Here is a 24,976-nt window from a genome sequence, read left to right on the forward strand (position 1 = left end):
GAGGGGAGCGCGGCGCCACCCGAGAAGCGGCTCCGGCGCGCAGGTTGAGACCTGCCGGTGTCTGGTTTGCGGTTTTGACTGGCAAGCATTGCGTGGCAAGGTGTGGGGTAGGGTGTATTGCTGCTTGGTTTGTTGCCTGCTGTGCTTATCTTGACAGCGGGATGTGGCTAGACACATGGCGGGCGGTGCCTGTACAACCTTACCCTGGCTATGTCCGGGAGATGAGCTAGTTCCGAACCCTTCGGCCGCGGACATTGCACCAACGTGGCGTGGCGGCACAGCCCACTTTTCCCCTTTTTTGTCTTGTCGGGACTCAGATGATAACACGGATAATACGCTTTGACACGGCTCACAAGGGCTCACGACACGGCACATAACCGTGCCTTTGGGGCTCCTTGGTCAGGATGCAGAGCTGGTGCCAAGCACCTACTGGTCTCCCTCCTACAATGTGATCCTGCACGCCCGATCAGTCCCAACTTCCGTCTTCAAACCGCTAGTACAACTCCGCTCAGCTACGCTGCAAAAAAGGAACCACCCTCTCAAGACAAAAAGTGGGCTGCGCCCATGCCACGTCTCCCGTCTCAGGCCGCAAGCGCCTACCGCATCTCCCAGACGTAGCCTGGGTTCTATATGTACACGCAGCACCGCTCACCATGCGTCCAGCCGCGTCCTGCTGTCAAGCCAAAGCACCGCAGGCAACAAACCAAACAATACACCCTACCCCACACCGTGCCATGCTATGCTCGCCAGCAAAGAACAAGCACCTTCACCTGTAAAAGAAATTGCACTGGCGCCTCATATTTGCAGGTCATTTGTGCTCATATGCTGGAACACTCGACTGGTATTTGCGGCAACATCACATACTCTGTCTCCCAACTACTGTGCTACGGTAGCTCCTCGCCCATTTCAGGCTTCCGACGCATCGTTGGAAACAACGCTTGCACCGGCACCAACTACTGGCTGCGGACGTGGCAGGTCAACAGACTCTACGGCCACCTACCTGCACCTCCGTGTAAAATTATCACATGCACACTCAACCCGGCAAGTTGAAAACGCATATTGTTACCAGCTCCCGCCCGCTGCAGGCACGCCTCCTTCCCGTTGTGTGGTATCAGCACACGCAACTACATCTCTGCACATCGCTCCGTTCAATTACCATATCAGCACTGTACCTCGTGACTGTACCTTAAAGACACGCCAACTGACCATCCCTCCTAGCAGCCCTTTTAGTGCCCTGCCCTGAGTCCACTCGTTCATCAGCTCTGCCACATCACTTCTTTTCGAACGCTGAGCGCATTTGCGCAATCTTGGCAGAGGCTGGAACACGTGATGCCGGACCTCCAAATCCGTACTCGGGAGCAGGAATGGTGGGTACCGGTGTGCCATTGCCTCCATTGCCTGCCCCGTTGCCCCCACCGCACACCGTCGCCGCTGCCGCACCTGGTGCCACGCCCGCACCACCGGTAACGTTGTGGAATTTGTTCAGCAGGCCCGTGACGCCGGTATCCAGCAGGCGGCGCGGCGGTGTCGGCTGCAGTGAGCGGGGCTGTGAAGTGGAGCTCGCTGCTGCATCCATGCCACCATTTCCTGTCCCGCTCAGCCGCCGCAGCGCCGCCGTGACGTTTGCCAGGCCGCTGCCCGCGGCAGCGCCGGCCTCCAAGCCGCCGACGGCCGCGGCCAGCGGAGAAGGAGAGCGCGCGCGGCTGCCTGGTCCGCTGGTGCCGTCTGACGCTTGTCCTGCAGAGCCAAGGCCGCCCGAGTTGAAGCGCTTCAGCAGCGCGGCGGTGGCACTGAGGGTAGAACCCTTGCTTGCACCGTTGGCAGCATTGCCCTTGCCGGCCACATCTTGAGCGGCAGCAGGGACTGGCGCCTGAGGTGGCTTCTGAGCCGCTGGCAGCGCGCCTGAGGCCACCGCCGCCGGAGCGGCTGCAGGCGTCGAGGCGCTGGCAGCAGGCTCTTGCGTTCTGGGCGTGGTCTGGGCGCCTGGCACAGCGCTACCTCCAGCCTCCGGGGCCTCCACAGCCGCTGATACGTCAGATGGAGCCGCTGCTCCCTTCTTCGCAGCCGCCGCAGCGCGGACCAAGCCGGGCCGGCCCACCTTGATGGGGCCGCCCGAAATTGCAGGCGAGGATGCACTGGAGCTGGGGCCGTCGCCATCCGCCGCCGCACTCTTGCCCTTTCCCTTGCGGCCGCTAGGAGGGCTCCTCGTTTTCACCTCGGCCTCTGCCGTAGCTTTCGCCCCGGCCTCCGCCTTGGCTTTCGCCTCTGCTTCCGCCCTGGCTTTCGCCTCCGCTTCCGCCTTGGCTTTCGCCTCTGCTTCCGCCTTGGCTTTCGCCTCCGCTTCCGCCTTGGCTTTTGCCTCTTCTTCTGCCTTGGCTTTCGCCTCGGCCTCCGCCTTGGCTTTCGCCTCGGCCTCAACCTTGGCTTTCGCCTCCGCTTCCGCCTTGGCTTTCGCCTCGGCCTCCGCCTTGGCTTTCGCCTCCGCTTCCGCCTTGGCTTTCGCCTCCACTTCCGCCTTGGCTTTCGCCTCCGCTTCCTCCTTGGCTTTCGCCTCGGCCTCCGCCTTGGCTTTCGCCTCGGCTTCCCCCTTGGCTTTCGCCTCCGCTTCCGCCTTGGCTTTCGCCTCGGCCTCCGCCTTGGCCTTCGCTTCGGCCTCCGCGGTGGCTTTCGCCTCCGCTTCCGCCTTGGCTTTCGCCTCCGCTTCTGCCTTGGCTTTCGCCTCGGCCTCAGCCTTGGCTTTCGCCTCCGCTTCCGCCGTGGCTTTCGCCTCCGCTTCCGCCTTGGCTTTCGCCTCCGCTTCCGCCTTGGCTTTCGCCTCGGCCTCAGCCTTGGCTTTCGCCTCCGCTTCCGCCTTGGCTTTCGCTTCGGCCTCCGCCTTGGCTTTCGCCTCGGCTTCCCCCTTGGCTTTCGCCTCCGCTTCCGCCTTGGCTTTCGCCTCGGCCTCCGCCTTGGCCTTCGCTTCGGCCTCCGCGGTGGCTTTCGCCTCCGCTTCCGCCTTGGCTTTCGCCTCCGCTTCTGCCTTGGCTTTCGCCTCGGCCTCAGCCTTGGCTTTCGCCTCCGCTTCCGCCTTGGCTTTCGCCTCGGCCTCCGCCTTGGCTTTCACCTCGGCGTCCGCATTGGCTTTCGCCTGTGCTTCTGCCTTGGCTTTCACCTCTTGGTCAGTCACATTCGATGGCGGCAGACCAGCCTTGCCACCAAACATCGCCGCCGCCGCTGCCACCTTGCCCGTGCCGGCTGCCATAGTCTTCTTGGTACGAGGCGTGTCCTCAGCCTCCGGCGCCGGCTGCTGACCTGGGTCGCGCTTTCCGATGTGCGCCACCGCATAGACCTCAGCGCCCGCAGCCGCCGCCGCGCCGCCCGTATAGAGTGCTGCCTTAGCGCCGCCAACGCCTCCGCTGCGAAGCGCTGTTGCCAGCGGAAGATGCGGCACTTGAGGCGGCCGGTGGTGGACACGGCTGCTGCCAGCGGCAGGCGCAGGGGCGCCTGAGGCATCGCCGGTCCTGCCAGTGGCAGCCGCGGCAGCCGCCGCGAAGCCCTTAGACAAGCTCTTGCGCAGAACCGAAGGCGGTTGTGCAGGCGGCGTTACCTCGACCTGCATATGATGAATGATGGTTAGCGAATTGACAAAGCTACTTTACAAGAACATGTAGAGCCGTGCATGGGAGAGACGGACTGATGTTCGGCCGGCCCCATACAGGGTGCATGCGCGAGAGTGCGCTTGTTTCACACGGATAGCTGCGGTGCTGGCCCATGTAAACAGCTCCCAACGCGGCACACCTGCATGGCTGTCTCTTGGTAGGCCCGAGGAGCCGCCCCGCCCTCCGGTGCAGGCACACCCGCCGCAGCCGCGTTAGGCACCGCAGCTGCAGATGCCACTGGCGGCGACGCGCTGCTGGTCTCGCTGCCGGGGCTGACGGCACCGCTGCTGCTGTTGCCGTTGGCGTTGGAGCTGACGGCAAGGGCCGGGCTAGGGCCAGCGGTGCCGGGTGGCGGCGTGGCCACGTCCGTGCCAGATGGAGAGGCGGCGCCGGCGGCTGCATTAGCAGCAGCCCACAGCCGGCCCATCGGCGTGGCCTGGGCCGAGGAGGCACCAGGTGTGGTATCACCGGACCCCGACTCGCCGCCACTGGGTTGACCAAAGACGGGGCTCTGTGGGAGTTCGAATTTGCAATACGCACACCGGGTCAGACAGCGTCACGCCACCCTGCAGGTCAACTGTTGCCTTCTTTAAGCTGCTGTCGTCCTCTATGGGCCCATGCCGCCTTTCCCCAGCCCTCCGCCCCCACCCTTAACGCCCGGCTGTCGCACCTTGCCGCCGTCCAGCGGGGACTCCAGCCGCGCCGACGGCCACTCGCTGACACCGCTACCGGTGGCGCCGCCGCCGCTGCCGTAGCCCTCCGTAACCCGGCCCAACAGCCCCGGCGCAGCGCTGCCGCCAAACACGGGTCCGGTGCCAGCAGTGGAGAATGCGCTCGACGACGCCGCGGTGCCGGTGACGGGCTTGCCGCTACCACCAGCGTTGGCTGCGATGGTGGCTGCCAGGCCCAGCCCTGAAGCGGACAAAGACACAGAGCCACCCGGAGGGCCCGAATCGGAGGAGACTGAGCTAGGAACTGCAATGGCCGCCGCGGGAGAGACGGAGGCCGTGCCTGCGGCTGCGGATGTGCCCACCGCTGCTGCGCCTGCTGCTGAAGTCATGCCGCTCAGGGACGATGGCACGCCGCCGCCGGTGCTGGCCGCCGCGGCCGCCGCCATATCACCTAACTGCAGCTGCAGCAGGCCCACCTGTTGCATGTTGGGACAAGAGGGTAACGTGCAGGAATGAGAACAAGGCTCACCAGACACTAAAAGCAGCTCGCACCTCTCCCTTACGCGCTGCCGACATTCCGCCTCCATTTGCGGGTCCTCCTGCCATGTAAGGCCACGATATCCGCCCCACGTACACGCCACTGGCCGGCCACAGGCATCCCCCGCCTGCATCCGCCCCAGCAGCCCCGCCCCCAGCAGCCTTGGCAGCCGCACGCACCATCTGCTCCTTGCTGGACAGCTCGGCCGCGAGCTTGGCGCAGCGCTGCTGCGCGGCCGACAGCTCCGACAGGATCTTGGTGGTCTCGTTGGCGGTCTCGTCGTTGATGAAGCGCTGAGACAGCACCTCGGCGCGCAGCTGAGGCGGGGCAGGGCATTCCGTAAGATGAGGTGTCAAGGGCGTGTCTGGGCTAAGGCTTGCGGAAAGACCACTGCTTCAACTGGCGCCATCTATCGTACATTTACCCCTGCAAAATGCTGCTTGACCCACGTCAACAGCCCCACCTCCACTCCTAACCCTGACCCTTCATTGCCATCAGAGCCCCCGCAGCCAGCCTTAACAAGGCCTTCCGTGACCCCAGACTCTGGACCCGCGTCTCACCGCGTCTGCCTCACGCTGGTGTGCCTCCGCAGTGGTGCGCATGTACTCCGTCTGCCGCCGCGCCGCGTCCAGGTCTCGCGCCGCGTCCGTCAGGCGCTCCTCCAGAATGGCGGTGCGCATGTCGGCCTGGTGCGAGGCCAGCTCGGCGGCCTCCACCTGCCGCCGCAGCCGCCCCACCTCCGCCTGTAGGGGCGCACAGTGTGCGTGTATGGCCGCGTGCCGCTGGGCAGTCGACTGGGCGTCCCACTTGGTGTTTCCCTACCGAATCCCTTTCCACCCGGCCATGCTGGCCTTATAGCTTGCATGTTTCTACTTCGAGACCCCCGTGGCATATGAAGGACTGCAGCCAACAAACAAGCAAGCAAACGGCCCACTCACCCGTAGCCCAGAAACCAGGTCGTCTGCGGTCGACGCTGCCGCCCGTACACCCGTCACCGATAGCGCACCAGGTGGCGATGCCGGCACTGCCTGTTGTGGTGGCGCGCCCCTGCAGTCCGGGATCAGCCATGAGCTTCAGGCGACTCGTGCTGTCCAGGACAGCAGCCCAACCCTGGCGTTCACCCCCGCCAAAAGTCGGCGCACAGAGCAAACACGCACGCCCAACACGCCTCGCTGCACCTACAAACTGTCTTATACAACACTCACTTGACGGGTGTTGATGTCTGGGACGGGCCCCGCGAGCCTGCCACGGACGGCGCCAAAACGCTCCGCCCCGGTGTGCCCGCGGTGGAGCCGTCACCGCGCGCACGCGACTCCTCCTGCTTGCGGTAAACTTCCAGCTGTGCCCGCGATGTTGCCTGTCAGCAGGCAGGTCAAAGACGCTGCTCATTCAGCAAGCGCACTGTGCTGGCTAGATGCGGTTAAGTCTCATCAGAGACAAGCTGAGCTTTGCACCCCGAGCTGTGTTTGAGAACCGCCTGAAGTCCGCACATGCGCAACCGGTGTACCGTATGCACCCTGCCTCCCAGCTGCTCACCGCCTCTCGCTGCACAAGAAACAGCTCCGCACGCAGCATGTCTGCATCATCTGCGGCCTGCACGATAGCAGCACGATGCACAGCAGGCGCGGCTTCAAAGCTGCCGAACCGGTTCCAGACAGCCACGGTGACCCCCTCCCCTAGACTCACCCGCATAAACTTCTCCATCCATCCATTCTTTTCCTCCACCACCTTGTCCTGCGGGGGGGGGGGGTTCACGGGCAATGAAAACGGTCCAAGGCAAGTTGGGACCGTAGCGCTGCTGCTGACAGCCACGGACCGCAGCGCAGCCCTGCCCACGCACCAGCTCCGACTTCCAAAACTGCAACTCCCGCTCTTTTGCATCCGCCTGCTGCAGACAATTAACGGGCCATTGGTCAGCGCGTCAGAAGAGCGCCAGAAGCGCGGCGCGTCACAATCGCGTGGGTGAGGCTCCGAGTCAGGTCCCTCGCTTCCAAACCAATAGAGACACCTCCACTTTTTTGTTTGTCGGCCTCCGATGCTACATGGGGGTTAAGCAATCCGCAGACAGCCAGACTACACTGCCGCTGATCGCCAGGTGAGCACAAGGTGAGCCCACTGGCGCACCTCTTCTTTTCGTCTTCGCCCACCGAACATTTTCGAGTCTATTTCTGGCGCTCCGAGCGCCGCAGCTACGTAAGCTAGAGCGCGGTCCCAACTTTCAAACGGTTCTTGCAGAAGAGGGCTCTGGGGGTCGAGTCATCCAATATATATTGTTTGTGTAGTTGCCCAGTATGTCGCAACGCGCGTGTCCTGTGTTCTGGACACATGGGGCACCGTCAATTACACCACCAGCCAACCCGGGTTCACTCGGGGGCGTGCCCATACACGCCGCACCGTCCAAAGACCAAACCTCGTCTAATGCTTATACATGACGTTTATATGTTATGACTTGCTGTTTTAGTCCCTGGAGCGGCCTGTCCGCTCACCGAGCTCGCAAAATGCAGCGACATGCCGCGACAACGTGCACGAAGGGCAGCGTTTAGCCCTTGAAAAGCCGTGCAAAGTGCTCCGTATAGTCAATAATAGACACGGCAATGATAGAGCATTGAAAATGTGGCGGTGTGAGGGACTCCGGTCGCGAAATTGCTGGTCGGCAGAGCCTCGCATTTTGTCCCGGGGTACATTCCAGTGCAATATTGGGTATCTAAATAACATATTGAGTGAGTTACTGCTCTCTCCAGCACACTTTGGCCCGATCGGACCGACACGCGCCCATCGGGTGCATGGCTGGCGGGCCAAAACCCGCCCATTTCGACCTCAGGCGAGCGTGGACCGCCCTCCCACTTGACCAGCAAGTCATTACTACATGTACGGAGGGGCTGAGAGCGTGGGGGACTCAGGGGAGACCAGTTTGGCGTCGTGAAACCCCCCCGGCCCACCCCCATGACCCCCCGCACGGGAAGGGCCGTACGGCAGTGGTAGTACAGTCGGACGGTGAATCTGACACGACAGGCGTGTTGGTTTACACGTCGGACTGTACTACCACGTCTAAACACGGGTCCAAAGGTTGTCCAGTTTTGGGACGGTGCCCCAAACTGAAGTGAACCCGGGTTGCTCCCTCTGAACCCCCACACCCCGACACAGCCTTGATCCTCCTTCCTGTCTCCACCGCCGACAACACAGCGTATGCGCCACTCTCTGCTCAGCATGGCGCACGCTCACGCCTTGAAATTGCAATTTCATCGACAAATGCAGTGCTAGGGTCTGGGGACATGCTGCACATTATCGGGACTCCCTTACCCTGTACCAGCACACCTCGTGCGCGAAACCCGCGTGTAGCAGGGCGCGGTGCTGTCTGATAGGCACAGGGTTCCCCTCAGATTTCCCACCCTCGCCTTCCTCCATGCCCTCCGTCCACGCCCTCCTCCCCGGTGGGGTCGAGCTGGAATGTTAAGACTCTGTGCATGTACGAGTAGCTAGAAGGCCAGCCGGCGACGAGTCAAACGACACGCAATGTCAGGCGACCTCGCATACAAGGTATTCGGGCGTGCAAGTTTGGACAATACGGTAGCCGAGCCGCGGGCTAGCACATGGTGACATGGGTGTCGTTGCCCTCCTGACGAGGGCATCCTTACATGATAACCTGGTAGACCCACAGTTGTAACAGCCATACACATATGCAAAGCGGAGGCCTGCGGAGGCAGCGGTCGAGGCCACGTGGGATGGGGTGCAGGAGCCTGGTGGGGGTGTGTCACAATTGCGCCTGCTGACAAACCCCTGAGGTGCCCCACCGGCCCACCCAATGCTTCCCCCCAGCCATGGCGCTGATAGCGGCCGAGGATGGCGCAAGGGGGCACCTACACACAAACACGCAGCCCTGACCGGACAACCCGCGCACACTCTCCTCACCGCATCACCTACGTGCCAACAGCTTCACAATCAAACACACGCAGTCGCACGCCAGGCACGCAGCAGCTCCCCGGCGGCGTGGATCTCGCGCAGCCACGTGAGGCGGGCCCGGCGGCGGCGGCGGCGCAGGACCTGGCGGCGGCACCAGCTCTGGCAGCTGTGGCGGTGGCGCAGGGCCTAACGGCTAGCTGCTGCCTGTGTTCCCTGGCCTGTTTGGGACCCTGGGACCGGGGCCCGGCTTGCGTGTTCTGGTGCGGGGGAACGGCGCGCTGATGTGCGTGTGTGCCTGTGGAGGTTTCCCGTTCTCGAGGTGGTTTGGGCTTGTTTGGGCTTCTTTTCTTTTTCCTCTGTTCCTTGCTCTGTTCTGTGAGTTTGGTGGTTGCTTCGCCTTTTGTGGTCTGCCCTTGCTTTGCCCCGGAGGGGTGCCCTTGGGTTTCGGTGGCTTGTGCGGTTGTCCGTGGTGTTCTTGGTGCTCGCTTTGCAGGCTGTGTGCCGTTGTGGTGCTGCGCCTTCCCCTTCCTTGTAAACATTCTCTCAGAAATAAAAGGCGGCAGCGGCGGCGGCGGCGCAAGACCTGGCGGCGGCGGTGCAGGGCTTGGGCCCAGCAGTGGCGGCGTGCATGTGCATAGCAGAGGGGGCGAGCAAGGCCACGTGGAGGAGGAGAGCGCGGCGCCGCCCGAGAAGCGGCTCCGGCGCGCAGGTTGAGACCTGCCGGTGTCGGGTTTGCAGTCTTTGCTGGCAAGCATAGCGTGGTACCGTGTGTGGTAGGCAGGGGAGACTCCAGGGGTGAGGAGTGAGGAGCGTTGTGGCTAGCGGATTTCCTGCTGTTTCGTTTGCTGCCTGCTGTGCTTGTGCTTGACAGCGGGACGTGGCTGGATGCATGGCGGATTGGCGGGCAGTGCCTGTATGACCCGACCCCGGCTATGTCCGGGTGATGAGGTAGACGCTTGCGGCCTCGTGTTGCGGACTGGAGACGTGGCGTGGGCTCAGCCCACTTTTCCCCCTTTATCATCCCGCGAAGTAATAGTGTGTACCGCAACGACAGGCGCTGAAGCATTAGTTAACTAGCCCAGGAACTGATACAGATGCGAGTTCCCGGGCCTCGGTTTCTGCAAGGTATGGCAAGCGCGTCGTGGGGGGGGGGGGGTGTAGGAAACAAAGTGCCAGACTCCATGCCCCGAAATCCCCGGGGACTCGGGACGACCGACCCCCCCACGGACAAAACCTTGTTGTTTAGGGGGTTAAAACCCCTCCATTTAATACCAAACTGGTGCCAATTGACTCCCCTTGACGAGCACTATCACGCTGTGCCATCAGCGGTCCTGTTCTGAGGCTTCTGAGGATCCCGCCTATGATCCTATCCATGGAACTCCCCTCGGCCCAGCTCACCCCGCGCTAAACTCTCTGCCGCGTGACGAATGGACAGTGTCCATCAGCAGCCTTGTTAGACATGAATTCATGCGCATCAGCGCTTGAGAGCCCAGCCGTGTCAGTGCGCACGTGTCAAATGTGGAGACATGTGCCGACATGTCCACGCCGGACGCGCAACTTAGCCCTCCCACGCTTTGTTTGTGCTCATTACGGCATAACGTGCCTCGTGATGCTGCGTTTGGCCCCTAGTTCTGCTTGTGGGGTGCTTCCCGAAATCCGCCAGGATGGGCTCCCGAAACCCGGCGGAGCCCCAGGGACGATGACCGACCCCCAGAACTTCCTCACACCCCCTTAAAAAACTAAAAGCACGTGCATAATTCTTTTTTAAAGCTCTGTAATATTGAGCATGGGGTAAGAACCTGAGCTTTCTAACCCCCCCGTCGTGCGCAGTTGAGCACCACCTTGTAACCACACACAACAAGCCTATACGTTGGCATTTCTTACTTGCCCACTGACGAGCCTGCGAAGGCAACGGCAGCGTCATCGCCATCTGCCGTGTACTGGCCAGTGCGGGCAGGCCCGCGGCGGCAGCGCGCGCCACAGCCCCTGCATACGGTACGTGCGCGGGTTGGCCGCGCCGCTGGCGGCTGCACCGCAGCAAGCTAGCGACACCAACGTCGGCCGCGCTGGAGCCCGAAGCAGCCGGTGAGGGGCCCGCCTCCAACGTGTGGGCGGATGACCAACTGCTGACGTATCTTCGCACTGGCGCACCTGAGTCACACAAGTACAGCGCAGCCCGACAGACATGTACCGTGCCGTGTCCGGTTACCCGCCATTGCGTAACAGGGGACCGCGTGGTGCCCTGGGCGCGATGGGACAGGGGCAGGCGCAGGTTGGTGTAGTTCCGTAGTGTGCAGGGCACCCCTGGGCGCGCCGACGCACATGTGTACGGTCTACCAGCCCGTGTCTGTCTGGGAATAAGCAGGCGAGCAACGCATGTGGTAGGCAAACATGGCAAAAAGCGGTTCTAAAATGTTTGCATGAGCCCAGCTAGCTCCAGGAGCTATGTCTGACGCTGCCGTGCTGATGTCGGCAGACCCTTAGACAGTGTATCATGAAGCCTACGTTTCGGGCTGAATACCCGGAGTGAAGCAATACCATCCTCTTGCATGATGCAAAAACTGGCAGTAGGCGCACTCCGCCTTCCGCTCTGGTCTAAGTACGCATTAGTTCCGCAACACTCGTCAATAACAGGCGCTAATAGCCCACCCTGACACGCTCCCCTGCTCCCAAACCCCTGGCCAAAACTGAACCCCCACTATTACCCGATAGACTCAGCACAGAACACCATCGTGTATGTCTAACGGCAGGCGCCGGACTCATAGGATGGAATGCTCAATAATAGAGACTCAAAACGAAGGCGCTGTACCTGCCACCCCAACCAGGGGATCCCTGATCCCAACCTAAGCAGTCAGCATGTTCGCCCGTTCAGCATGTTCGCCCGCGCACCTCAGAGGCTCGAACCGGCATGGCTGGCTAACAGTCGTGCCGAACTGCGTTTGTTTCACATAAATAATAATGTCCTGTTCCCACAATCGCACACAACCCGACGTGTGCAGTCTGGGCGCCGTGACCTGCCGTGCGACCCGATCCTAGTGCGGTACCCTCCCCGCTTGCGCCAGCGAGCACAACGTCAAGTGCAAGCACAACTGTTGCATGCCCCATCGCGCGCCTGAGATTCGCGGGGCGCCACCTTAAATATGAACGCTTAGGTTGAATCCCGCCATCAGGAGTCCCCCTGCACCGCGGATGGAACCAAATTGTGGTGTTCCAGATTGACTATTTGTGTATGCCGTCGCTGGGCATGCTGCTGACAGAAACTGCGCCCTGGCACCAAGAGTCGCTTCTGTTCCGGGAGATATACATAGTCCTTATATACATGCCAGGCTTACAGGCTTCGCGATTGGCTCCGCCTTACCTTCCATCGCGTAAAAAAGGTCGTGGTCATGGGCCGACATGCCGTATCCCCCGTTTCTTTCCTCTTGCACTCGACCGCCCCTACCAAAGGTAATCTGGCTACATTTCCAGTCGGTGGGGTGGCACTCAGACTTTCTATCCACCTATTGCCCCCAAACGCGCAAGCTCAGGCCCTCCGAAACTTGTTTGACAAGCTGAACAAAGCGTCGCCGGCCGAGCTGGCCGCGCAAACCATCTTCTAGCAAGCAAATAAAGGCAACGCTGACCAAGCTGAGGACTGGCTGCGTGACGACTGTGGCAGCGCTCAGACGAAGGTGCGCGAGGGTCCCGTTTTGAGGGTGCTATGCAAACACCTCAGGCTGCTCTGGTGGAAATGCGGGCGAGCGGGCGCAACAGTGCCGAGAACAACAACAGTTGGGCTAAATTCTTGGGTCATGGGGAGGCTTTCGAGGCCAGGATTGGGATCTTGCGCAGCGAGGCGTTTAGTAGGCTCGATGCTTGAACTTCCTGCTTACACGACAATCGCCAGGCGTTCGGGAGCGCGTTGTTGAGGCAGTCCTCATTTCTGTGACTCGCGGGTGCTCGTCGGCAGGACCTAGGCGCACACCTGGGGCTGATAGACTCGCCACAGAGGCTCTGCTGGTGCGGCTGACTTACGGACCTTTTGCTTGGGTGTTCGCCTCAGGTGCGGACAAAATGGCGTCCGACCTGGCCAACATCTTTAATGACGAGGAAGCCGGCTCAGACCGCGCGAACAGCATCACCAGCAGCGACCTGGACCCGTTCCTGCTGCAAGGTGCGCTGTTTCCAGGCAGACCCGGGTCAGGCCTCTCGCTTTTCAGGCAGCCGATTACGGAGCCGCACTCGCGGGTGCAAATTGGGCGGTGCCATATGCCTGTGCTCGTTGTCCTCGAACAAGCAACTGCATGGACGTTGGTAATCCGTAAGCGTTTTGGGGCTTGACATGCAGGCGACGATCAAACATGGGCCGTCGAGGACTGGAACTGGGACCCTTTCAACATGTTCGCGGCGCCAAAGGAGACGCCTAACGTGGCCTGCTGCCAGGCGCTGAAGCGCCGGAAAGTCACGGAGCAGTCTGCAACTTCGGCGCCGCAGCAGGCAGCACAGCAGCACCACCAGCACGCTGCCTGCCAGCCCTGCCATGGTGCAAGCGGCAGCCGTGCGGGTCCGCCTGCCGCCCCCACCGCCGCCTGCTGCAGCATGGCGCCTGGTGTGCAGCAGCACGCTCCCGCGCCCGCCCCTGCTCAGCAGCTGACGGGCCCCCTGCAAACGGCATTGAACAGCATGATGCCGGGCCAGCAGCAGCAGCGCGTGGCAGACGCCTGCGGCGTCAGCAACATGTGCCACGCGCCTGGCATGGTGGCTCCCCCGCCGCCTATGCCCGTGGCCGCCCCGTTGGCGGCCACTGGGCATCAGGCGGGCGGTATGGGCATGGGACACATGAACCCAGCCATGGGTCACATGGGCTGGCCGGCCATGCCCGACATGTCCAACCCTGCCGCTGCCGCCGCCGCGGCCGCCGCCGCGGCCTCCTTCTTCCCCACCATGGGTGCGGGTGGCCGCGGCCCGCTTGCGACCATGGGCTGGGGCGCGCAGCCGATGGCGCTGCAGATGCCGAGCATGGGGCTTCCGGGCTTCCCCGGCGGCCACACGCAGTGCGCGCCGGCGCTGCAGATGCCCGCGGTGGCCTTCCCCACGCCCAGCTCGGGCATCTTCCACCAGCAGGCCAGCATGGCGGTGCCGCCCTCGGCTTTGCCCTCGCCTGCGCTGGGCTGCTCCGGCGACACCACCTCGCTGCAGGGTAGCGCTGACAACTGCGCCAAGCCGCCCTGCTGCAGCGGCAACCGTGCCACCGGCCCCACCTGCAGCGGCGGTCGCCAGCAGGCGGACAGCTCCAACAAGGCGGCCCCACCGCCGCCCAAGCAGCCGGCGCAAAACACCGTCGGCGCGCGCGGCGGCGCTGCCGCGCCCGCCCCTGGCGACCTGTCTGACTTCAACATCAGTGACAGCGAGGACGACGACGAGGTGGCCCGCCGCCCCAGCGCGGCCGGCACCCAGCGCGGCGGCGTTGGCAACGCCGCGGCCCTGAACGCCGCGGCCTACGCCAACCTGGGCGACATTGTGTCGCTGCAGGACGTGGGTGACGACACCGGCGCCATGGTGTGCCAGGTGCCCGGCTGCGGCAAGGACCTGACCAATCTGAAGGAGTACCACCAGCGCTACCGCATCTGCGACGTGCACATCAAGCTGCAGCAGGTGCTCAAGGACGGCCGCCTGCAGCGCTTCTGCCAGCAGTGTGGCCGTTTCCACGACCTGACCGCCTTCGACGGCAACCGCAAGAGCTGCCGCGACCAGCTGTCCAAGCACAACGCCCGCCGCCGCCGGCGCGCGCAGGCGGAGCAGGCCAAGGGCCGCGCTGCGGCGCAGGAGGCCGCGGTCGCGGCCGCCGGTGCCATGGCCGCTGCTGCGGCCGTGGGCGGTGCTGCGGGCGGCGCCCCCGCCGTGCCTGGGTTTGAGGGCGGCGATGTCGGCAAGCTGCTGGCGTGCCTGATGCAGAACCCCACTCAGCTGCACGCGCTGCGCCTGCTTCTGGGCGTGCCTACCCACCCGGCGCTGCCGGCTGCCGCGCCGGCTGCGGGTCTGGGCATGGCCGCCGGCGGCGACACCGCGGCGCAGCCGGACCAGGCGCGCACGTATGGCTTGGCGCGCGACATCCTGGCCGGCCGCAACGAGTTCTCTCCGGCATTCGAGAGCGAGCACCGCATGATCCGCCTGTCCATGAAGCTGTTCAACAAAACTCCGGCGGACCTGCCGCACGACCTGCGCAACCAGGTGCGTTGGCCATGTGCCGGAGGCACGAAACGGGGGCGCCGAGAGGAGAACACGGGAAGTGAAGCGGTTGAGCCGTGTTTCTTTGTGAAACCTGACGTGGCTTTCAGACGCGTTGGGTTTTGGGTTTTAGGTGAGTAGGCAAGGGGCCGGTTTCGTAGTGCAAGATTACATCCACCACATCTTGATCACTCACTTACCTCTGATTCATCCAACTCCATCCCTCTGCTTACCCTTGTCCACGTAGGTGACCAGCTGGCTGGCCTCCGCGCCGCTGGCCATGGAGGCATCCATCCGGCCCGGCTGCGTGTTCCTCACCGTGCAGATGCTGGTGGACGAGGCCGGCGCCCAGCAGGCCGCTGCGCCCGGCGCCCTGCACGGCCTGGTGGAGCACCTGCTCACCCGCACCGGCTGCCCCTTCTGGCACATGGGCATGTACACGGTCCAGATGGGCACCGACATGCTGCTGGTGCGCGACGGCAAGATGGCGGGCGACGCCAACGTTAATGCCTCCGGCGCAGCCGCGCCAGCGGCAACGGGCGAGGGCGCCGAGGCGGCCGCGCGGGTGCGCGGCGACGGGCGCTTCCCGGTGGTGCGCCGCCTGGGCCCGCTGGCGGCGGTGGCTGGCCAGCCCACGGTGCTCAAGCTGCACGGCCTGAACCTGGATGCGCCCGGCTGCAGCGTCATCCTGCGCTGGGGCAACAAGCACCTCAAGGCGCACATGCAGGCGCTGTCCACGCACCGCGCCATCGTGCGCCTGCCGCCGCTGCCGGACCTGTGCGGCCCGGTGTGGGTGGAGGTGGCGCGCGGCGCGTACTTGAGCCCCGCCAAGCAGCTGCTGGTGGCGCGCAACGAGGAGCTGGTGCAGGAGATCAACAAGTGAGTCGTGCTCATTGATCATTCCTGGCTTGGCTTGCTCAGTGTTCCTTGATTGCTCAGTCTTGGCCAGGTCACTGCATCCTGCAGTCAACGCGCCCCATCAGGCCATCACCATGCCCGCACCTATCCCCTGCTCCTATCCACCTGTTGCGCTGCAGGCTGGACGTGAAGACCGGCCCGCTGCGCCATGACACGGTGGAGCTGCTGCTGCAAGACCTGGCGCTGGTGCTGCAGCACATCGCCGCCCAGCCCGGCGTGGCGGCGCAACTGCAGCACGCCGTCATCGCGCTCAAGGCGCGCCGCCTGCTGGCCATGGCTTGCGACATGGGCTGGGCCGCCGTGGCCTCGGCCGTGCTGCCGCTGGCGTGCGCGCGCTGCTCCTGCGCGTCGGAGATGGTGGCCGCCATCCACTCGGCCAGCACGCCCTCGCAGACCGGCGCCGCAGACAAGCGCGGACTGACGCTGCTGCACCGCGCGGTGCGCAGCGGCAGCGTCTCGCTGCTGGCGGGCATGCTGGCGTGGGGCGACAGCCACGGCTACCGCTGGCGCGTGGACGCCGAGGGCCCGGCCGGCATCACGCCGCTGCACCTGAGCGCCATGCTGGACGACGCCCGCATCGGGCTGCTGCTGCTGGACCACTGCGGCTGGCCCGCCGCCTTCACGCACCTGCGCAGCGACGGCGGCGTCACGCCCTTCCACCTGGCCTTCCAGATGGGCCACTACCAGGTGGACGCGCTCATGTCGGCGCTGGGTGGCCTGCACCAGGTGGCCGACCCCAACAACGCCGCCGCCATCAACAACGCCGCCGCCGCCGCCGCCGCTGCGATGTCGCCCAGCCGCCGCAGCCGCTGCGGCAACGCGGCTGCCATGGGCTGCAAGCCCGACCCGGATGAGGACGTCAAGCCGGACCTGGCCGCGCTGCAGCGCGGCGGCCGCAACGGCGGCGGCGGCTCTGGCGGCTGCACGGAACTGGACCCGTGTGAGAACTGCCACTGCACGCTGCCGCCGCTCTTGCTGTCCATCATGGCGTCGTGCACCGACTGCGGCCGCCGCCGCATGTGCATGGAGACCGAGTGCAACAACGCGGCGCAGCGCTGCGGCGACTGCGGCTGCGGCGGCGCGCGGCCCACGGCGCGCGTGGACTCCGGCGAGGTGTGCAGCTCGCGCCAGCACGGCACCATCTTCTCCATCACCGCGCTGTGCCAGGGCTGCCACGCCAACCGCACTCTGGCGGTGGCTTAACGCTGCTTGTCAGCCGGCGGTGAGAGCGCCTTGCCGCACGCGGCAGGCGGCGGCGAGGTTCCAATCCGCACTAAGGGGCACCGAGGCATGGGGCGTGGGTCTACGTCAGGCAGACATTTTCAATCTTGCTCGTGGCTTCGGCACCTAGCCTTGCATTGGCGGAAAACGTCCTGGTGGCTGCAAGAGAGAGTCCCGCGTGGGCCGCATGTATTGTGTTAGTGAGAGGTCCGTGCTGCTAGTCAGGGTTAGTCGCGACCGGCGGCTGCCTCGCAGCATGTCCAGGGCCAGGCTGCGCACGGGAGAGGAGCAAGCCTTGGCTGAGACCCTGCCACATCATACAGCTCGGGACGGGGATGGCATTGAGCGATGAGTGCGAGGTCATGAAGCTTTGTCGTAGTGTGTTCACTCCCCGCTGGGCATGTACAGCTTCTGCTGGGTTGTAGGGAGCCGGCAACGGTCGTGGGCGGCCAGGCCGGCTTAGCTTGTAAAAGGCCTTCGACCTGCGGGTTTTTGACATATGATTGGGTTTTTTGTTGGTGCCCGGCCAGTACCCAGGCCTTCTACCCTTCGTCACAACTATGGTATACGGGATCCTGGGTTCTTGGCTCGAGTTATCGTATTGTGCAAGTGCGTCGGTTTGCTCGTGAGGGTTGGCTGCGGGGAAAGAGCGGGTCCGCATAGACTAATGACGCGTGAAGTTCTGACTGATACTGCCTGGAGAAGATATTGGCTGGAGAAAATCGAGAGGAAGGCAAGCGCGCTCGATGGTAACTGCAGAGCGAAGTTGAGTGTGTTATGACTCGGCATCGTCTGGCTAAGCTTGGCGGCATCATCTGCCAAGGCCCTTCAACGTTACGCCTATGCATTATTATGCTGGGGACACGTATGCAGAAGCCATACGTTAAGCCAGGGGGGGTGGAGGTTGTTGATGAGGCTGGCAGCGCTGCCCCCGGGTGTGGAGGACTGCACGCTGGGCCGGCTTGTGCTTGGTTTGGGGTCCGTGCGCCAGCAGCAACAGCAGCAGGAGCGTGATTCTGCAGCATGTCAGGTGTTACGTTGTGTATGGTCGCTGGGGCGATTGGACACGTGGCGGGTACAGCAAGTGTAGCAGAGGGTGGGTCGCCTCTGTCTGTCGTCCTGTTGCGAGGGCGGACACAAGTGCGGGCAAGGAGGCGTTCGGTGAAATATCATATTTTAGCATTCAAGCACCAGGCTCCTTCCCAACGGCCAGGGTGCACCGCCATAGCGCCACTGCGGGCGACAGTGCCAATGCGGCAATTGATTATGTGGGACCCACTTCACGCGGTGGGACTGTTCGGTCTGAAGGTTTGAGACATACCGCGCATCTGGCACGTGGGGTGGGTAGTATGGACTGGGCAGGGTAGTATGGCTGCGCCGGTTTGGCAGCATTCAGCATTGTGCGCTGCCGCATACGATCTCAACGCGAGTTGATGCTGTCTTGGACTCGTTAGTGTGCTGGGACCTGTGCGCCAAAGCGGGTCAAACGCATTCTTTATCCTACTTTGCGGAGAATATGGTGTAAGCGCGGTTGACCCATGGCGTGGCTGTTGAAGCAGTTGCGGCCACTGGGCGCCACATTACTATGGCTGAGTTTCAATGCGTGTTTGTTGTTTCAGGCGGGCTTGGTGTGGAGTGTGGACCTCCCGGCGACAGGTTGAAGATCCTGACGCCGGTTGGGGAAAGCAGGAGGTTGAATAAGGTGCCCCGCCAGCAGCCACCTCCTTGTTTGCTGTTTAGCGTGATATACTCTGGACTGTCTGGAGTCGTGTCTCTCCATCACACCTGGCACGTGCTTCAGTGCTTTGTCTGGACTTGGTTGTCTCTTTATCCACATCAATGTGCTTGCATTTCCAGTCCGCTGCGAAGGGGCAGCTGGCAGCCGGGCAGCGGGGCGCCGATAGCTGGAGCCGGTGCTGCCGCCCAGGCCAGTGGTGCGCCATGCGGGTCTAGCAACGACCGTGTACTGGTGGTGCGTACCCTGAATTAGGCTCAGGGGCACCCCTGATTGGGCTAATACTGTAATAAATTACAGCATTGCACGGCGCCCGTGACTGAAGCATGCGGGCCCCACTAAAGTTGACTGTTTGCTGCACCCTTGCCCGGTAGGCACTGCTGTCCACTCCTGCTCAGGCAGCTCAGCAAGGGCGCGCATGATCCACGGAGCTGCACGGAGTGACGGAAGGCCGGACGTGAAGTCGTGAACATTCAGGGGTCGTATCTTGTTTTTGGGGTAATGTCTAGCTCCAGACAAAAACGGCCGGGTGGCCGCCATCTTTTGTCTGGGCACATGGCGGTTTGGGGACTTTTCCATAGGAATTCGGACAAAACCCGCCCAAAACCCGGGCCAACAAAGTCTCACCCCAGACATTAGCCCCCGGGAGGAATGTCCTGGAAACGGCCAAAATGGCCAAGTAATGTCTGGAGACATTAAGATAGGAGCCCTGTGAACATTGGATCGGGTTGTGCCTTGGGCCACGACACAGACGGACAATCACGTTGGGAACGTTCGCCACTCCGCCCCCAGACCCCGGGAAAAAGGTTCAAAGCCTTCTCGCTTCAGATGCCTGAAGCATGAAGCCCCCAATGAAAGGAGAAGGAGACACGTGTCATTCATCCGAGACCTGGTCAACGGCATCGGGCAAGGTCGGCCTGGTCGGGCACGACATGGGGCCGCCGGGAGCGGGGCCGCCCGCGGGCAAACTCGATTTGGCACTGAAATAAACGGGTAACATGTCACACTAAGTATACGTTAGCTGCTGCATGACCTGACTCGCCAGCATTGCTGCGATGACGCGAACACGTTGCCCCAACACACAGGTCATTTCGGCGATAGGCAGTTGCATGCCTACTACACATCATAATCATCAAACTTAATTTATGACTGACCTGCTGCGAGGGTGGCCGGGCGCGAGCGGCGCACCCAGCGCACACTCGGCGCGCCTTCCCACGCACGTCAACCCCATCCCCGCGCCAAAATCCAGTCGCCGAGCCAAGTATGGGGGCGTTGGGGCTGCTGATTTGGAGGAGCAGAAACTCCGACGACAGCCAGCGCCGCGCGTGGTCCGCCCCAAGCCGCTGCGGGGCTCCCAGGTGGGCAGCGACTGTGGTGGACGCTCGGGGGAGTGGCTGAGGCGCAGGGTTCAGCTATCTGGGTTGATTGCCGCCAAAAATTAAGACGGATATGGGAATAAAGGAAAGCTTACCATGGATATCGAGCGGTAGCTCACGCACGGCTGTGCTGGCCAGTCAACAGCCGCCCACGTTACCGCTTGGCGTCACTGGGGAGCAAACGTGTTGACAGCGTGTTGTAAGGTCGGGCCCGGGACGCGCACCTCTTCAACGCTTCTGCTGTAAATGCAGTTGTTCCTGCACATTATTCGGACCGCGGAGAGCCAGCAGCAGCAGCAGCAGGAGCTCGGGTCAGGGCTGCGGCAGCAGGGGTTCGGGCATGGGCACAGTGCCGACGAGGCGGGGGGCGATGACAATGGCCCGGCGACGACGACGCGGCCTGCAGGGCGGCGGCGACCATCTTCTGCTACAGCCGCGGCTGTCGACAACGGCACTGAGGGCGTTGAGGCTGTTGCCAGGAACCGGGCTCGAGCTGCAGCCCCAGCCCCTGGCCTAAGCCCTGCCGAGATGGGAAGCGGGGGCTTTCGGCGTCGCGCCAAGCTGTTTGCAGACAGCCGCGACGCGCCGCACCCACACACCACCGCGCGCATTGTGGCGCGGCTGGCTGCCTGCCGCGACTGGCGCCACCCGCTGTCCAGCCGGCTGCTGCCCACCTACCTGCCGCTGTTTGACGAGCATGCCGCAGCCTACTTCTTCAGGTGGGGCAGGCAGGCAGGCTGGCACAGGGTAGGGGCAGGTAGCCCTTTATGTCGGCGATTAAACGATTCCTTTGATTGGCAATACGGTTTGTGACACATGCTTTCCTCATAATGATAGGTTTACGAATTTCAATGGGTTTACAACCACCCTTTGTGTTCCCTCTACCCCGCCATGCGCAGGCACGTGCCGACGCTGCAGCCACTCGGTCCCTCAAGCCTGTCTTCACAGCTTGCCACGTATGAGATGGACGCGGGCTTGCTTCTGCGGCGCCGGCAGCTGCAGCGGGAGCAACAGCGGCGGCAGGGGGCACCCGGCGTAGCACCTGACGCCTCTCGGGCGCCGCTTGTGCCGGCGTCTGAGGAGCGGGGGTTTAGGCTTATGGTGGAGGCTGTGTGCAGCTCGCTGCTGCCAAAGATCCCGCACTTTGGGCCGCGCGCGCTGTCGTACATGGCAGCTGGGCTGGGCCGCATGGGTATCTGGTGAGTGTCGGTGGATATCACAATGCCATGTAGTTGATGACACAGCCAGCCACACCGCCGGTGTTTCGCTAGCTGTCGAGGTTTGACTTAAAACCTGCGACAAACCCCCGCGCATTTGTGTTCCCGTTGCCGCCAGGTATGCCCCGGCGGTACGTGCCTGGGACGCAGCGAGCGTGGGCGTACTGGGCTCCATGCGGCCCGACCAGCTCGTGTCAGCGCTGGAGGGGCGGGCGCAGCTGGCAGCTGCCGCCGCAGCGGAGGCGCAGGGAGGAGCAATGGCAGTAGCGGCTACGGGAGGAGTCTTGGCGGCGGCGGAGGGGGCGGGAGCTGCAGCTGGAGGACGGGGCACGCCGCCGCATGCGTGGCGGGAAGCCGCTGTGGTGGCGGTGGGGGCGGCACTGGGTGACATGCGTGTGGACGAGCTGGCCCGAGTGATGGAGGTGGGCGCGAGTGGACTCTAGGCCAGGCCCGGGATTGGTGCGGGGTGATGGGCTACATCGATGCATCTGTGATACGGTACCTGATAGTCTGTATAACATACAGACGCGCTCTGCACTCGCGGCCAGACGGGCATGTAGTCTCGTTGACAGGTTATGTTACGGTGTTATTCTGTGTCACAGGCGCTCTTCACTCTGGGCGTGCAGCCGCCTCCAGCGCTGGTGGAAGCAGCCTGCCGGAGAGTGGTGGCCGCACTGCAGGAGGCTGCTGCCGCCATCAGCACAGCCGCACAGCCCGCGCGTGCTGCACCTGCTGCTGGCAGCAATGACATGAACGTATCACGGCCAGCGCCCAGCCGCCCGCCACCTGTCGCCAGCCTGTCTGCCTCGCCCGCCACCACTGGCACGCTGCTGCGCCTAGCGGGCCTGGAGCCAGCAGCAGCAGCAGCAGCAGCAGGAGCGCCCTCAGCGCCGCCAGCCGCCGGCGTGGATAGCACAGCAGCCGCACAGATAGCTAGCGGCACCGCCGTGATGCGCGCTGCAGAAGCGACTCCGTCCGCGCCCTTCGCGTTGCACCCTAGCAGTGGCAGCTGGCAGTTCAGTCCACCAGTACAGGACAGGCTAGGACACGCGGGCCGCCGCGTCCAACCGCCGGGCCCAGACCTGGGCGAGCACCTCGCGGCGTTCGTGTGCGCCCTCGGCCGCTCGGGCACAGACACGGGCCCGGGCCATCCTGTGCCGGCCTGGTGGCTGGACTGGCTGGTGGCAGAGACAGCTGCGGTGCTGGAGGCGCAGGTCGGGGCGATGCAGCGTCAGCGGCAGGCGAAGCAGGAGGTGGAACGTGTGGCGCAAAGTGCACGGGGGCGGCGCGCGATGCGGCGAGCTCTGGCTGCTGCTGCTGAGCTGCAGCAGCAGACGTTCGGTGCGTCAGTGCAGCTGGATGATGCAGGTTCAGACACTTCACAGACACCAGCAGCGGCCTCAGCTAAGCAGCGAGGAAAGCTGTCAGCAGCAAAGGCAACGCCCGCGGCAGCAGCCATACAGCCTGCTCCAGCACAAGCACCAGCAGCGGGTGTCTCTTCGTCGGCGCCTGGGCCTTTCTTCTCGCTGGAGGCGATGGCGGCGCTGCTGCAGGGCGCGGCGGGCTTGTGGCGGGCCCGCCAGGCGGATCAGCGGTCGCCATCCGCTGCCGGAGACGTGGGTGATGGACACGCCCCACCGTCTGCCTGGTTGAACCTGGCGCTGTCTGCAGCAGTGCACGACCTGCAGGGCCGCCTGTCGCCCGCAGCTGCGGCAGCGGCTACAGACTCCGCGAGGGCTGCCGCGCCCACCGCCGTCATCACCGCTGGCAACGTCAGCCTTGCCGAGGCTGCCGCGATCGCTTCCGCAGCTGGTACCGCCGCCGCCGCTAGCCGGGCGGCCGCGGACGCTGCGCAGCCCACCAGTGTGCTCCTGGCCGCTCTACTTGGGCTGGGCAGCTCCTCCACAGGCTCAAGCCTGCCACAGCAGGTGGCTGATGGTGCAGCGCAGCTGCAGAGCTTCGCGGCCACAACAGAACTGTGGCGCACGCTGGCGGGTCCTGACCTCGGGCTGCGGCTGGTGCCCCACCTTTCTCCCGCCGAGCTGCAGGTGTGGGTGCAGGCGCTGGCTGCGTGGCGGGGGGACAGCACTGGTGGTGGTGATGGCAGTAACGTCAGCGGCGGCGGCTGGGGTCCGGCTGCAAGGCCATCGGGGCAGCAGTCCCTGCTGCGGACCGCGCCATCCCCCGATTTCGACCGCTGGTCTGCGGCTGTCGACGTGGCCAGTCGCACTCGCCTCGACCACTTCACAGGGGCCCAGCTGTGCCGGCTACCGGTCTTGGCGGCGGCGGCGGGGCTGCGGCTGCCACCGGGCTGGGCGGCGGCTTATGTGCGGAACTTGACAGAGCGGCTGGTGGCGCCGGAGAGGTCTTCGGATGCGGAGGCACCACCACAGGATGCAGCTGCTGTGTGTTTGAGAGAGGCTGCGGAGGCGCTGGCGGCTGTGCGGACGGCTGCGCCTGGAGCCTGGCCGTTTGTTGGGGCCGTTGCTCCAGATGTTGTGCAGGTGAGACCCTTACTAGCTGTGTCGCGAGAGTGCCGATGTATCAAACGCCGAAACGCCAATGCGCCATCTGCTTGGACCTGTCACGTCTCAAAGGCCAGCTTTTTGGTATGTTACATTGCCACCCTGTTTCCTACTATATGTGGCAGGTCCTCGCGACCACGTTTGGTCGCGTGGCGGCCTCTGTCGGCGGTGCCTCGGGACTCGAGTCCGGCACAGTGGCCGGCAGAGCTGGCGAGCCTGCACCTGACTACCAGGCGGGGCGCAGGCAAAGGCAAAGGCAAAGGCAGGGCGTGCCCATGCAACCCGATGCAACCCGCGCACCCGTGACAGCACTTCAGCTGCAAGCGGTGGTGGCGGCATTGGAAGAGGCCATTGGAGTCTTGCAAGTATAGCGCGAGCTGCAGTGACGGGAGGGTCCTTCGTGCTTTGTGTGAGCTCCTGCCAGTCCTTCCGGTGAACATTTGTTGGGCAGCGGTGGCCGTGTGTCGGGCCTGGGCCAGAGGTAGGGCCACCGCTGCCTTGACAGCTGTAGCACATGGATGGCAGTGTGGGGAACATTATCGGGGTGGTGGGGTTGGAGACAACACTAGATTGGAGACAACACGGGATTGCTCTGGACGAGCTGTGAGCTTGATTGGGCAACTAAGCACGTGGGATGCAGGGATTCGGCACAAAGCACTGTACACGAATGAGCGCCGCTGTTGTAGGCAAAACTCAAATGGAGTGCAGAGAAGGAATGGTCTGGGTGCCTGGCTTGAGCATACTCCCGTGGCTCGGGCAATTGCTGTGGAACTATGACGTACCGTACGTTGGGAGAGCGCAAAAGGTCCTTATGCTAGCTGGTTTAGTCGGGGTACTGTTTGGGCAGGGGCAGGTTTGGGAAGGGGCAGGGGCAGTCTACACATGTAAGCCGTATACTTTGTCCTACCAAGCGCGGGATACAAGAGGAACACATTCACGGTACCGAAACATTCTTCAAGCGTCAAGCGCCCTGAGCGCAGCGATTCAGTGGGGACGACGCCTCTCAGGAACACCCTGACGGCCTGTCCGT

General features: G+C 63.5%; 3 protein-coding genes across 4 annotated transcripts; 2 read left to right on the plus strand and 1 right to left on the minus strand.

Moving 5' to 3' along the window:
• Window positions 1-149: 149 nt before the first annotated feature.
• On the minus strand, window positions 150-7,545 carry CHLRE_09g389986v5 (uncharacterized protein). Of its 2 annotated transcripts, none has more exons than XM_043065527.1 (11): window positions 6,972-7,545; window positions 6,688-6,732; window positions 6,534-6,581; window positions 6,384-6,440; window positions 6,053-6,204; window positions 5,786-5,894; window positions 5,408-5,590; window positions 5,027-5,164; window positions 4,309-4,785; window positions 3,778-4,149; window positions 150-3,592 (listed from the first exon to the last, which is right to left on the minus strand). In XM_043065527.1, the coding sequence occupies exons 3-11, from the start codon at window positions 6,549-6,551 to the stop codon at window positions 1,271-1,273; spliced, it is 3,828 nt and encodes a 1,275-aa protein (XP_042921125.1). In that variant the 5' UTR covers window positions 6,552-6,581; window positions 6,688-6,732; window positions 6,972-7,545; the 3' UTR covers window positions 150-1,270. The 2 variants fall into 2 exon arrangements, with proteins under 2 accessions (XP_042921125.1, XP_042921126.1); XM_043065528.1 differs by having other exon boundaries at window positions 6,688-6,735.
• Window positions 7,546-12,185: 4,640 nt separating this feature from the next.
• Window positions 12,186-19,130, plus strand: CHLRE_09g390023v5 (uncharacterized protein). The gene is made up of 5 exons (XM_001694888.2): window positions 12,186-12,418; window positions 12,790-12,900; window positions 13,075-14,957; window positions 15,202-15,833; window positions 15,992-19,130. The coding sequence occupies exons 2-5, from the start codon at window positions 12,801-12,803 to the stop codon at window positions 17,073-17,075; spliced, it is 3,699 nt and encodes a 1,232-aa protein (XP_001694940.1). The 5' UTR covers window positions 12,186-12,418; window positions 12,790-12,800; the 3' UTR covers window positions 17,076-19,130.
• A 715-nt stretch (window positions 19,131-19,845) lies between these two features.
• Window positions 19,846-24,846, plus strand: CHLRE_09g390060v5 (uncharacterized protein). The gene is made up of 6 exons (XM_043065531.1): window positions 19,846-20,186; window positions 20,457-20,923; window positions 21,104-21,403; window positions 21,540-21,843; window positions 22,024-23,925; window positions 24,072-24,846. The coding sequence occupies exons 1-6, from the start codon at window positions 19,974-19,976 to the stop codon at window positions 24,315-24,317; spliced, it is 3,432 nt and encodes a 1,143-aa protein (XP_042921127.1). The 5' UTR covers window positions 19,846-19,973; the 3' UTR covers window positions 24,318-24,846.
• The last annotated feature ends 130 nt before the right edge of the window (window positions 24,847-24,976 follow it).

Source organism: Chlamydomonas reinhardtii, chromosome 9 (genome assembly GCF_000002595.2).
Source record: "Chlamydomonas reinhardtii strain CC-503 cw92 mt+ chromosome 9, whole genome shotgun sequence".
Classification (NCBI taxonomy): domain Eukaryota; kingdom Viridiplantae; phylum Chlorophyta; class Chlorophyceae; order Chlamydomonadales; family Chlamydomonadaceae; genus Chlamydomonas; species Chlamydomonas reinhardtii.

What these genes read in the sequence shown, in the direction of transcription:
- CHLRE_09g390060v5 (XM_043065531.1), top strand. Translation starts at nt 19,974, where the DNA reads ATGACTGACCTGCTGCGAGGGTGGCCGGGCGCGAGCGGCGCACCCAGC. An exon ending in GCCGCAGCCTACTTCTTCAG is followed by an intron (nt 20,924 to 21,103) that starts GTGGGGCAGGCA and finishes CGCCATGCGCAG; the next exon opens with GCACGTGCCGACGCTGCAGC. An exon ending in TTGCTCCAGATGTTGTGCAG is followed by an intron (nt 23,926 to 24,071) that starts GTGAGACCCTTA and finishes TATATGTGGCAG; the next exon opens with GTCCTCGCGACCACGTTTGG.
- CHLRE_09g390023v5 (XM_001694888.2), top strand. Translation starts at nt 12,801, where the DNA reads ATGGCGTCCGACCTGGCCAACATCTTTAATGACGAGGAAGCCGGCTCA. An exon ending in GGACCCGTTCCTGCTGCAAG is followed by an intron (nt 12,901 to 13,074) that starts GTGCGCTGTTTC and finishes CTTGACATGCAG; the next exon opens with GCGACGATCAAACATGGGCC. An exon ending in CTGGTGCAGGAGATCAACAA is followed by an intron (nt 15,834 to 15,991) that starts GTGAGTCGTGCT and finishes GTTGCGCTGCAG; the next exon opens with GCTGGACGTGAAGACCGGCC.
- CHLRE_09g389986v5 (XM_043065527.1), bottom strand. An exon ending in CAGACATCAACACCCGTCAA is followed by an intron (nt 5,895 to 6,052) that starts GTGAGTGTTGTA and finishes CCCGGACTGCAG; the next exon opens with GGGCGCGCCACCACAACAGG. An exon ending in TGTCCAGCAAGGAGCAGATG is followed by an intron (nt 4,786 to 5,026) that starts GTGCGTGCGGCT and finishes AACATGCAACAG; the next exon opens with GTGGGCCTGCTGCAGCTGCA.